At 35.3% G+C, this 14,257-nt stretch overlaps 1 protein-coding gene across 4 annotated transcripts in view; it reads right to left on the bottom strand.

The window, feature by feature from the left end:
* LOC118735266 (serine/threonine-protein phosphatase PP2A 65 kDa regulatory subunit) overlaps positions 1–781 on the bottom strand; it is an 8,580-nt gene extending 7,799 nt beyond the window's left edge. For 2 of the 4 annotated variants that reach the window (XM_036464918.1, XM_036464917.1), the window contains exon 1: positions 409–781. In XM_036464918.1, coding sequence (XP_036320811.1) covers positions 409–492 — 84 coding nt within the window. In that variant the 5' untranslated portion in view covers positions 493–781. The remainder of the gene's footprint in view (positions 1–408) is intronic. The other 2 variants (XM_036464920.1, XM_036464919.1) reach the window with 1 other exon arrangement.
* Positions 782–14,257: the final 13,476 nt, after the last annotated feature.

The raw sequence follows: 14,257 nt of genomic DNA, 5'->3' as shown, positions 1-14,257 counted from the left end.
ACTGCCTGAGGGTTATAATCCCTAAGTGCGGCCGAAGGCCGCCTACGCACAAAGGTGTTCTCTGCGAAAGGTGTTTATCCCTCCTTTATTCGCCTGATAACCACCTTGGGATAACTTCTTTTATTTAAAAACCCCACACATTCTGTTAGTTGGGTTATATTCCACTTCAAACTGCTCAGTTTGCCTCGGAAAATGCCGTTTTTACCCCATTTTCAAACGGTTCCCTAGGGGTCTGTGGGAGGTCCCCAAGGAGGGGATGGGGCTTTTCGTAAAGTGGCGACTGGCCCCTTTCGAATGAGGGGGGTTTGGGGGGCCACGCCCCCTCCCCCTCCGCCCCCCACCCCAAAAACGATGGGCCAATAACTAAACATTTCCCGTTAGAACTTCCAAATTAATGTAATTTCAAACCTGCACATCCTCATTTTTCAGCTCATCGATTAGTACAGCGATCGGGTAAAGGGAGTCATCGACAGATTTGTCGCTTGCTGCCATTTTTCTCTTTCGTTTAATCGCGTGTTTAGGGTATATTTTATATATATATATTTTACACAAACTCTGGTGAATCACTGTGCTTCAGTTACTGACAGCATATGAGCTTTCAAAAATAAATTTTTTAATTCTGCTACCGATCAATTTTCTTACGCGTAAATTAATATACTTCCCACGATTGATGTAAACCCGAAGAAGGTGCGAACTCCGAAAGCATGAACGAAGGAATGAGATGTTCTTATTGTTATCGATTTTTCGGAATTATGGTTCAAGCCGGCCATTGTACCGCAAAACGTTTCTATTTGGCCATGATTCAATAATACAAGGTTCGGCAAAGTGACAGTTGTCTCTCTCGCACCGCTCCCTTAGTAGTGGCACCATGATGCTTCTTTGCAAATTTACTTGAAAAAGTGTAGCTTATGCAGCGTTTTTGCTGCATTTAAAATGCAACATTTAGCACTTTCGAACATATGTTTTCGAAGAGCGTTCATACTATCGCATTTAACAAATGTACATTTATATTACATTTACATTGAGCCCAAATGCGTCATTTGGGCGAGAAACCTCAAATGCGAGGCCAAATCACGCATTTCTCCATACAAATTCACATTTCCAGAATGACGCATTTCGACGCATTTACACAAAATCACGAAACAAATGCGTTCCAATTGCCGTACTATTTTATTGAACGCACTCAGAAACAAAAGTTCCACAAAAGCTTTGGTTTGTCTTTGACATTTGGAATTTTTCAAACACAAAACAAACACAACGAAATAAATAAATCTTTGAAATTTGTGTGTAAAAATTGTTAATTTATACAAGAGCTTTACACATTTTTAGTTTAATCAAAGAATAATTGCCTTTTTGTGTCCAAAAAGCGTTAACAATATAATAAATGTAGTGTTTGTTTACATACATTTTGTTTTTGTCTTCCCTTTTCATTTGATGAGAAGTCAAAGCAAATGCGGATCAAGCAGTGTAAACACCTTCAAATGACTGATTTCAAATCACGCATTTTGGTCCAATGTAAATGTAATATTTCCCGAGTTCGAAATCGTATGCTTTTGACAAACAGCCGTGTTCCAGTCGCTTATTCAGATCCGTATCTATTACGATAAATTCTCACGCAGAAGATAATGTGCAAAATCCCTACTGAAAAGGAAAAAATATATTCTAAACCAAAAATTCAATACAAAAACTTGAATTGTTTTAACCATAACCAAACATTTGTTTGTGTATAAATTCATTTGTCTGTGCTGTCAATTATAATTTCCACACTTAATTAGGAAACAAAACAAACAGAGTTGATCACAAATTAATCCAGATTTCTATCAGCATCATATCGATGTTTAATTTGCGTAACTTTTCTTTATCCAAATAATGTAAAATAATAAATGAAATCTCGATCGGCGATCACTGAAACGCAGCTAGCGACTGTATACTCGAAAAAGCAATGTTGCCACTTTTTCTCATTAAACCATGTTCGAATCGTGGAAATTTTGGAAGATCACAGGGTTGCTTTTAGCATTTAGATTCTAAATGCAAAAATGGAGTTGCATTTAGTTGCATTTAGGTGACGAATTTTTTATGGATAAATGTACATTTAGAGTAGCATTTAGAGCTAAATGCGCTAAATGTGCTTTTACGCGTATGCAAAAACAGCCCATTACGTGTTAAATAGAAGTAAACGCTTTTGTGCAATATATTTATTTGTACATGCATATAAAGCACATTTAACTGATGAAAACATAAATTGTTTTTAAATTGGATGTTTACGTGAATATCATAGTAATTTTTATTTAAATCGAGCGCTTTTGCAGTTTTTTTATCCCGCTAAATAGCACATAATTTTCGTAGTTCACGTAGAAATATTAATATTTCGTTCAATATTTTGTTTACAATACCAGACTTCCTGCTAATACATTAGAATTTATAAAAGGAATATCACTCTTATTGCATACTTTGCGTACTTTCCTACTACTATTTTCGAACCAAGGGATTTCATTCTTCCCCTTTCTCCGTCCTTCGTGAATGCAACCTTTTGTAAGGGAGTGTCAAACCGCGGCTGTCAATAATTATCTAACCTTGCATTACTGAATCATGCTATTTGGCTAAATACACCACTATGATTCAATAATAGGTTGTTTTTTAGCTCTAAATGCTAACCCAAGGCACATTTATCCATACAAAATTCGTAACCTAAATGCAACTTCATTTCTGCATTAAGGGCCTGTGCCAATTGATAGAAAAGAAGAAACTTTGACGGATCAAGGTAAAAATTTTACATTTGTAATAGTGAATATGAACGTCAGAATTTTGCCTAACTCATGGGTCTAGGTAAAATTTTGGGAAATCTTTAGTTATTTGTCGGTCGTTTTTGGGGTGGCGGCGGAGGGGGAGGGGCGTGTCCCCCTAAGCCCCTGCCCCCCCTATTCGAAAGGGGACAGCCCCAACTTTACGAAAAGTCGCACCCCCCATTCGGGGCCTCCCACAGACCCCTAGACATTGTGCATACTTACAAGTGAAAAAAGAATCAGATGTTTTGCAGAAATGCCTCACAGCTGAGATCACCTGATTTTATTTGCTACAGGGTTACACTAATAACTATAAAAAAAAAAACTTTAAACAGACTCTGACAAAAACAGCAAAAAAGTTATATTAAGTGTAAGAGTTATTGACCAAAACGCTTCAAAATACTAAAATGGCATATAAATGCAGGAATCAATTTAACTAAATGCATATTTTCCCAATTTTTTTACTTTATTTTAATAACTTTCACCTTTTTACATCACTTTAAGCGCCCTGTTTAACATATTGGCAGGATAGTTATACATTTTGACAGGTACTTTCCAGGTAGCTTCCAGGCGGTTTCCAGGCAGAAGAAGAACATTTGTCACTTGTAAGTATGCACAATGCCCCTAGGGAACCCTTTGAAAAAGGGGGGACAACGGAATTTTCTTAGGCAAACTGAGCAGTTTGAAGTGGAATATGACCCAACAAACAGAAACCGTGGGATTTTTTAATAAAAGAAATTATGCCAAATTAGTTATCGGGCGATTTTGTATAAAGAATAAAAAAGTTAATTAAAAATAGAAAAAACAAGTTTTTATAAAAAAAAATGTTCTTTTTACTAAGTGTATTTTTAAGTAGAATTCCTTTCTGCGTAGGCGGCCTTCGGCCGCACTTAAGGATTATAACCCACAGGCAGTAGAATTCTCCTTTCTGTGTTGCCAAAGAAGGGGGGCTGAGCACCTTTTGCAGAAAACACCTTTCTGCGTAGGCGGCCTTCGGCCGCACTTAGGGATTATAACCCTCAGGCAGTAGAATTCTCCTTTCTGTGTTGCCAAAGAAGGGTGCTGAACACTTTTGCAGAGAACACCTCTCTGCGTAGGCGGCCTTTGGCCGCACTTAGGGATTATAACCCTCAGGCAGTAGAATTCTCCTATCTGTGTTGCCAAAGAAGAGGGGCTGAACACCTTTTGCAGAGAACACCTTTCTGCGTAGGCGGCCTTCGGCCGCACTTAGGGATTATAACCCTCAGGCAGTAGAATTCTCCTTTCTGTTTTGCGAAGAAAGGAGCTCAACACCTTTTGCAGAAAACACCTTTGTATATTCTTAATGCTTACTGGATTATATCCTATCTTCGTTTGTCTCTCATTCTTTTGCATATTTTGGAATTTGACAGCTGAACTCCGCCATTTTATTTGCATATGCAACTAAAGTCAGACGCGTGATTTTGAAGGTGTTTTTATTTAATGAATTGTGCTTAATTGGTTAATATTAAAATCGTAAAGAAAGTTATAACTAATCGAGTAAAGTCTAAAGTGAAGGGGAATACCAAAATATATTGGTTAAGTGGCTGCTTTAAGGAGGATAGGAGTGATAAATGTACGCTAATTTCCGAATTTTACAAAAAAGGGCATATTTCAAACCCAATTTGTAAATAAATTAGTGATCAAAAATTACAAAAGTGGGTGTTAAAATAATGATTTTGTTTGGATCAGGTCACCCCTTTGGACGCAATACCTCGAAATATACCGACAACGTACTAAAGAGTAACCAAAATTTTGACAGCTTATAAACATGTAAACACATGGGCGCGTATTCATAGTCCAGCAACTAAGTCGAAACTAACAAAGTTGCAACTTAAATTTAAGTACCAACTTAAAATTTACCTCTATTCATAGTCGCATTTCAGACTTCTACTAAGTAGTTTCGACTTAGTTTACGATATAGCAAAATGAGTGTGAAAATGTATCGATTTTTCGTTACGATATTTTGGAAAAATTACATTTTTATTAAATAATGTCAAGTTTGATCATCCGTTTATGTAATTTTTATTTTCATTGCATGATTATGCAAAAGAATAAGGTATCTTTTCTTGTTAATTGTGTGAAATAGCCAGAACAACCGCAGTGATGTGAAGTCGATGTTTATCGAAGCATGCTGTGAAACATACAAATAGTAGATATCTAAATGTTATGCACAAATTTACTTTAAAATAACAAGCGTGAAACCAGGGCTCGGATTTGCCTCATTTTAGCCCCTCGCTCGCTCGTTAGTTTGCTCTGAGCTAGCGCAACTCACGAACAACACGCGAGGCTGTTTGCAAATGAGCACTTGTTAAGTTCGAGCGCACGCGCTGAGCAGCCAGCGAGCGAGTAAGCAAACGAGGGCAGCGCAAGAGTGGAGCGGCAAGCAAACGAGGTCCTCATTAGCACTCATTTGCAGCAGCAGACGAGCGAGGCGAGTAAACGAGCGAGGAAAATGAGGCAAGCAGATTAGACAGGCAAACGCGTTGTTTGGTCGGCAGAAATGTATGGGATAAAAATTGCAGCAACTAAGAATTTCGAGTAAAGGATTGTATGCACGAATGCAGATATGTATATACATACATATGTATATACACATATGTTTGTATTTATTTATGTATATATTCTCATGCACAGAAGAATAGACTCGTGCTGTTTTGACCAGTTTTATCTACTAGGTAGGCACATATGTGCATACATATCTATGTAGGTACAATGTTTTTAATGTTCAATAATTTCTTATAAAATTTCAACTTATAAACTTAGGTCTCTTTTTATGCGGTTCTTTTTTATGCGGATTTGAATTTATGCGGTTTTTCAAACACATTTTTCGCTGTAGCGATTTTGCTTTTTTGAGAGCTTTTATTACTTTTTTTCAATATGTAAGGGGCAATGCTTCTGATAAATAATTTGTTTTTGTATTCTTACATACAAGTAATTACTAAGTAATTTGACTAAGTAACTATGTTATATATGTATAAATGAGAATATAATATTTATAAAAATCAATAGTTTGTCTTTCATTTCATAAATGAGTAGGACATCAGCATTTTCAAATGAATATTCCTGGTTTAGCCCCCATACATATGTATGTATGTAGGATAATACAAACTACTATTTGATAATTAAGGCTGGTCCACATTTCGCGTTGACTTTGTAGTTGGCGTTGGTTTGACAGAACGCAAGTTAAAAGTATGCGTTCTACAATGAAGCTTGGCAGAGACTACTTTGGCCACTAAATTAACATATTAACGAGAGATAAATTAATATTTCATATCAATAATTGCATGAAAAATAATATTTCTTGCCTTCATTTGATTAAAAGGAAAAAAACATTTCATTTCATTTTATTTATTTGCAACAGCTGGCGACCGACGCAGCGATCTTTCTACTTTGTGTTGGTCTTAGCGTTGCCAAATTTTGGATATGTGGACGGCTGCTTTGAAATTCGACGCCAACGCAACGCCAAACTTGTATGCAAACCGGTCTCTATTCTTTGTTTACGCAAATTTTCCCATGTCTACATGTCCATACATATGTACATACATATATACATATGTCCTTCAACAACAGGCCACAAATAAATGCTTCACCAAGGATTATATTTCATTCATCAGGTATACAGCATAACTGCTACAAGTAGCGAACTATTTTGTGCTTACTTGTTTTTTGTTTCTGCGGCACAAACGATTATAATATCTTCGTTACTCACTTTTCTCTGTAAAGACAAAATACATGCATATGTGCATACATACATAAATGCATATATACATAAATACGTACATACAAACATATATAAAAATGCATGTTATGTGTGTACACATGTATGAATATGACTCTAAAAAATAATTCATTCCATAATCTATGCTTATGTATGTAATCAATTTTATTTGTTGTTTTAAATTCTGCCCTAATATAATACTTTACATATATATATGCATATGTACATACAATTATTAACATACTTTCGTACATAATCTATTGACATACATTCCCACATTTTTATGCACAAAAATGCATGTGTTGTATAGTACACTCGGAGCGCTCGCTCGTCGCTCACTCGTCTTTCCTAGCAGAGTGAGTATGCAGACACACGATTGAGAGAATACAAAGGTTGCGCCGATCTCGGACCGCTATTCCTCTCTTAACGAATTTGACAGAATCGTTGTTTGCATGAGGTCACACTTGTGCAACTTGTTTACGTTTTCCTTGCAACATTTTTTCTTCTTCTTCGATTCTTGCTCACGTTTTGGCATTTCTCTCTCGCAATTGCACCAGTGTGACGTCACTCAAAAGTTATTCTCAAAAATCCTCTCTGATCGGCGCAATCTTGTATTCTATCATTCTTGTGCAGACAGTTACTCGCCTCGTACTGCGAGCGAGGCAACACACAACAGCCTCGCTCGTTTAATAGGAGCGCGAGGAAACAAGCAGCGCTCGCTCGTTTGGCGAGCGAGCCAAACTTCTCGTGCCTCGCCTCATTGCTGCTACGAGTACGAGCTCCGAGCGCCTCGTTGTCTGCGAGGCATTGAGTAGGAGTTTGCTCGCGCGCTCGCTCGAACTCCGAGTTTTTGCCCACCCTGCGTGAAACTGACTTATTATTTGAGAATTTATCTAAATTATTCCAATTATAAATTTGTGATTTAGCTTTATTCGAATGTAATACGCATTTAATTTGATCTTCCGAATAAAATGGATCGATCTTTGTAAATTTTAATTGGAGATTATTCAATATTATCAAAATCACCCTCTACCAACTTAATTTTTACATATTTCGTCTGTTTTCCCTTAATTTGATAAAATACTTCTTCCTAGTTACGACTTAGTTGCAACTGCAGCCGAAACTAAATTTTAAGTTGGTACTTAGCCAGAAAAGTCGAAACTAAGGCGACTATGAATAGCTTTAGTTGTGACTTAGAATAGTTTCGACTTAGTTGAGTACTAAATATGACTATGAATATGCGCCATAATATTTATTGGTGGTAATAAAGAGTGAACATGAAAATGAAAGCTGAAAAAGCGCGAAAAAACGTACGTTACTTGCAAGCAGTGTTGCCAGGACTTAAAAAAATAAAAAAGCTTGATCGGCCAAATAAGCTAAAAAAAAGCTATAAAAGCTAAATAGCCCAAAAAAAGTGTTAAAAATCCCAGCCTTTTCAACATTTCATTAATTCTTATGTACAAAGAAGTAGTACAAATGTACAAAAGTACAAAAAAGTAAATATCTCAACAACCAAAGTACTTACGATCATGAAATTTCATGAAAGCCTTGTGCAAACATTTTTGAACCGCATACCGTTTAAAAAAACCATTGTCTTATAAAAGGGGCTCTTTTTTAGGGTCTGAAAACCCACAGTCCTTAAAGACAAAATAGTGGTACATTTGTACCACCAAATATGTTCAGACATTACAACACGATTACAATCGTGAAAGTTTCAATTGAACCGCGCATTGTAAAGAGCAAAGCGTATATCGACTGCTGAGTGGAAGATCGACCTATCACGGCAGCCAGCTCGAAAACGCTCTATCTCAAAAAACTTTTCAAGAACGCCCTATTTCAGAATACGTTTCAAAAACGCCCTATATCAGCACATTTTCAATACTTTTTGAAGTGAGATAGGGCGCTTTTGAACCGCATTTTGAGATAGGGCGTTCTTCAACCAAAGATAGGGTGTTTTTCAATAAAATTCTAAAATAGGGCGTTCTTGAAAAGTTTTTTGAGATCGGGCGTTTTCGAACTGGCTGCCGAGATAAGTCGATCTTACACTCAGCAGTCGATATACACGCAAATATTTGACAAACTATTTAACTCGACACGGGTGCTTCAAAGCATACCTTCACCGATTCAAACACGAACCGGAACCAGTGCTGCGCCGCTGTCATTCCAGTTGAAGTTTTTCACTTCACTTTGGAAGCCTTCACTTCATCACTTCATTTTACTTCACTTTCCACAAATTAGATTTATCTCCAAATTAAACAAAAATTTTTTTGAAATATATGATTTATTTCATCAAAATCAACAATCTTTTGCTAAAATTCTTGTTAAGTAGAAGGAGTGGCAAAGTAAGTTTTCGCAAAAAGCTACTAAAAAGACGCCTAATAAATCTCTGATCTGGCATCGATTATTTAGAAGAAGTCATTTGATTTTCATTTTCACATGAATAGTTGTAAAGCGCCCAGAAATGAATGGGTGGATAAAGTTTCATAATTATTTAGTAAATATTTGGCGAAAATAACTATTATATTTTAGTTTCGATACATCTTCAATTTTGTAGCAAAAATTAAACATTTAAGTGAATCTCGTGATGACGTTGTTGCTATGTATCTGGTAATGACTTTGTTGCTGTGAATCAATAATCGATTAATAATATTTTAGTGTTAATATCATCAGTGAGTTTTAATTTTTGATTTTCTTTCCTCAACGTTTGAGGCGTGTGATTTTAAAGATATTCCAGCACTAAATTTACACAGGAACACAATAAATTATAAATTAATAAGGGGTACAGATTACCTTTACAGTGATAAAAAAATTATCGATTAACCAATCAAGTTATAAATAACCTAATCGAAAAACTCCACACCCCTAATAGTGGTTGAAAGTCGTCATGACTTTGATAATCACTTCACTTTTCCTCTTAAGTCATTCCGAAACACTTCACTTTTAGGGCCGGTTACTCAATGTCTGGTTAACACTAATCTCCGGGTAAACATAGTTATCGACGTTACCGACTCCCTGTTATATGCATGGAGTCGAAGACGTCTATAACGATGTTTAACCGCAGATTAGTGTTAACCAGACATTGAGTAACCGGCACTTAATGTGTTTGCACTTCGCCCGAAAATTAGCAAACGGTAGCGCTGGCCGGAACCCATATGCGACTACTGCGGAGGAGACGATAATCGCCTGCAAAAGTTGACTTCCCTGCCAGCCTCGGCTCAACACTTTCCCCTGAAATTCAAACGATTTACAAACCCATTCACAACTTTTTAGTCATCTCACCCACACACTTACAAATTTTTTGTTCGAACTGTAAAAAAAATGTCCCTTTGTTAGAGCTACATACCCGAAAAGAATTCGTACTCTAATAAGAATTCTATGCGTTAGAGCAAGCAAGTTAGAAACATCGGAGTTTTGATGACAGTTACATACTGTGAAGAAATGTCACTTCGCGAAAATTTTAAAGGTAAGAATACGTATTTAACAATTTTATTTGATTATAATGTAATTTCTTCTTTTAGATAGCAAAACAGCAGCGACTTAGTCACATTATTAAGGTATATATTGAGACTTTTTATATGTTTATAAGTTTTAATTGATATTTTTGTTTGTTTACAGATTTGGGATTCACCATCAGCACCTTCAACGCTTGCATCTTCATCGCCAGGAGCACCATCAGAACCTTCTGCCCTCAGCTTCCTCATCGCCAGGAGCACCACCAGTACCTTCTGCCCTCAGCTCCTTCATCGCCAGGAGCACCATCAGTACCTTACGCCCTCAGCACCTTCAACGCCAGGAGCACCTTCAAAGTGTAGTTCAAACTTGTCAAATTTTGCAAAGTTGTAAGAAATGTTAATTTTTGTGAACCACCATAAATGATTTGCAACTGTTAATATATATCAAAAGAAAGGTAAACCGATTACCTTTCTTTTGATTATAACGCCGTTATAAATTTTGCAACTTTTGTAAACAGCTATATGTAAGCAGTGAAAAACTGGTCAAATTTTGCAAAGTTGTAAGAAAACTTAATTTTTGTGAACCACCATAAAAGAGTTGCAACTGTTAATATATATCAAAAGAAAGGTAAACCGATTACCTTTCTTTTGATTATAACGCCGTTATATATTTTGCAACTTTTGTAAACAGCTATATGTAAGCAGTGAAAAACTGGTAAAATTTTGCAAAGTTGTAAGAAAAGTGAATTTTTGTAAACCACTTAAAATATTTTTTTCTACTAATATACATCAAAAGAAAGGTAAACCGATCACCTGATTATAACACCGTTAAAATCGCTTCACGTTTTCATAAAAATTTTGCAACTTTTGTAAACAGCTATATGTAAGCAGTGAAAAAGTGGTCAAATTTTGCAAAGTTATAAGAAAAGTGAATTTTTGTAAACCACTTAAAATATTTTATAACTACTAATATATATCAAAAGAAAGGTAAATCGATTATCATTCTTTTGATGATAAAATTGTTAAAATTGATTAACCATTTTACAGAAATTTTGCAAGTTTCGAAACCATCTATATGTAAGAAGTGAAAAAGTCGTCAAATTTGCAAAGTTGTAACTAAACTGAAATTTTGTAAACTAGTATATATGATTTGCAACTGTTAATATATATCAAAAAAAGGTAAATCTATTACCTTTCTTTTGATTATAATATTGTTAAAATCAATTAACTAATTTATAGAAATTTTGCAACTTTTGAAAAGATCTATATGAAAGAAGTGAAAAAGTCGTCAAATTTTGCAAAGTTGTAACAAAACTGATTTTTTGTGAACTAGTGTAAATGATTTGCAAATGTTAATAAATATCAAGAAAAAAGGTGAATCGATTACCTTTCTTTTGATTATATTATTGTTAAAATCGCCTAACTTTTTTATAGAAATTTTGCAACTTTTGAAAACAGCTCTATACAAGGGAGTAGTAGTAATAATAACACTATGCGACAGTCAATATCGGGATGAAACCAACGGGAAATGTTATATCGGTAAAAAAGAAGTTATACGTGTCTCGGCGTTTCGCTGGGTCACGTCTAGGAATCGAGATATATCGATTTGAAGTTAGTAACTATCATATAGGGGAAATTGACAATCAATATTCTTGTCAAAATGAGATACCTTCACTTAATTGTGAATAAAAGCGAAACGCGTCCATCGATTTTCATGATCTATGTCTCATTTTGCTTAAAGGTTATGTGACTTTGCGTGAAAGTAATACGACTTGCCTTTTTTCCGTTTTGGATTTTTTATGAATTTAAAAAATAAAAAAATTTAATATTTTAGGCAAAAAATATTTTTTTTCTTCATACATTTATTTTTACCGGCAAAACTGTTGACTATATAGAAAAACGTTATATGAACAGATTAAAGGAATTGTAATTTTTTTAAATTTGTGTGAGCAAAATCGGACTAGTGGTTCTCGAGTTATGTCAAAAAAAAGACCACCAAAGGTGACAATTTCCCCTATATGATAGTTACTAACTTCAAGTCGATATATCTCGATTCCTAGACGTGACCCAGCGAAACGCCGGGACACGTATAACTTCTTTTTTACCGATATAACTTTCCCCGGTAGTTTGAACCCTTCCCGATCACTGACCCCTACCGTTTGTCTCACAGTGTAATCAATTTATTATTAATGTTAATTTTAATTTTTATTCATAATATTGATTTCTAACTATGTATGTATATTAGGTTAAGAATGCATTTTGAAAAATAAATTTTGCAAAATAATCAAAAAGATTTTAAAATTTTTTATTTCAAGTTTCTAAGGGTTATTTTGAATTCGCTGTGAAGAAAATGCAACCCTGCGCCGGCTGAAGTGGGCAATGCTAGACGAGTGCAGCTATATGTTTTCCTTACGAAGTATCTGAATGAGTGCGACAGTGATGCAAGGCTCACACGTACAGGGGGAAACTGGTGAAAATCTGCACACCGCCTATTCAAAACTCACCAGATTTTTCACTAGTTTTGAAGTGAATGAAACCCTCGGTTTCACCAGGTTTTTCACTACTTTTAGCTGGCAGGGTTGCTGTCTACTTTGAGGCAAGCGATTTTTGAATCACCATTACACCTAGAATCACCTAGAAATTCCTCTCATGTAAATCCAGTTTAATAGAAGATATATTTTTTAGTGTATGCGATTTGACAGTACCAGACGTAAACTTCGCAACATATCTGGCGAAAATTGCACGTCTGAGTCACTCGTGGAGGCTAGCTATGCTACAAAGCATCGAAAAATTGTGGGCAGAATGTGACGCAATAGCAGAGGCAATGAAGGTGCATTGCAGCGGCGACTAATTACCTTTATCCCTCACGATGTAGGGCTTGACGTCATTCTCGTGGGTTGCGGAGTTCTACGAAATAACATGCATTTCCTGGTTTTACAGGTACACTTGAGAGCCCCTGAAAAAACTGTTAAGTATAAAGAAGACGAATTCGCTGAGTAAATTTCGTCAGACGGAGCGATGCCGCCGGGTGATATTCTCTTAACATTTCGTCAAGTAAATTTGAACCGGAGCATTAATTTAGTGCTACTGCAAATATTGTGAAGAATTGTCCTTAAAAAATGCTAGTTTAAAAATAAGAAAGGGCTAGAAAAAAGCCACGAAGCTAAATCCTAAATTTCGAAGCTAAACGACAAAGAAGAAAGCTAGATCTAGCGTCAAATAGGATCAACTGGAACACTGCTAGTGAGCAAACCTTTAATTATTGAATCATGCTCTTTTAGCCCTGACAGACATATGGTTTAATATATAAAATTATTTTTTTGGTTGAAGGTGTTTCACGTTTTTACAAAAGTATTTTCGACAATTTTCTTTTATATGCAGAACATTGCCAGTAAAAAAAAATTGTTAAAAATAACGAGAATTTATAGCAGCTTGAAACCTACACTTCATTATACTAGAATTAAATGGCTTACAAAACTGCATACCAAAATTCTGATTATAATGTTTGAAATTTTCGTGAAAATAAGTCTAATTTTCTAAATTTTTGTACAAAGTTTGAAATCTGAATTTATATGGTGTTTGTTGTATACCAGCTAGACTTTTAATAATAAACATTAAATAAACAAAAGACAAATGCCAAATGTCAGACTCTTCTTTTATTTTGTGGACCACTATATGTCTGTACATATGTAAATACCTAGCATATAAGTTCATATGCACTAAGTGCAAAAGAGTGTATTTTAGTACAAAATGAAATGAAATTTTATGTACCTAAACATTTCTTGCTTATGCCCGTCTGATACTACGTTTTTTTCCTATATTTTTAATTGTATTTCCATTTTGTTTATGCTAAGCAAAATAACTCGTCTGGCAAAATGCTAACAGCAGTGTAAGAAAAACGAACGAAATACAGCCATCTGTCAAAAAACCTAACGAAATACAAGTTGGCCGGACTGTTTTTAACAACATAGCTTGTTTTTCGTCAGTTTTTCGTTTATTTTTTGGTATATAGCTTACTTCCTTACACAAGTTCTGAAATCGTATATAACCTTCCCTCTCTTTCAAAATGCAGTATAAAATACACTCGAAATACAAGAAAAAACGTAGTATCATACGGGCATTAGCACCATATAAAAAAGTGTTTTAGGTAATGTACATAAATGTGATATATGTATGTATATATGGTGTAATTTTCGATGCGTCTTTTTTATTCAATAACCACATCGTCCAAAGCTTGAATATGCAGCACTCATCTGGAGACCTCATCATAAATTTGCCATCGA

The sequence above is a fragment of the Rhagoletis pomonella genome, unplaced genomic scaffold (genome assembly GCF_013731165.1).
Source record: "Rhagoletis pomonella isolate Grant_MI unplaced genomic scaffold, Rhpom_1.0 Rhpom_scaffold_00003, whole genome shotgun sequence".
In the NCBI taxonomy this organism is placed as follows: domain Eukaryota; kingdom Metazoa; phylum Arthropoda; class Insecta; order Diptera; family Tephritidae; genus Rhagoletis; species Rhagoletis pomonella.
Note: the sequence above shows the minus strand (reverse complement) of the source record. Positions and strands in the feature narration are given on the sequence as shown.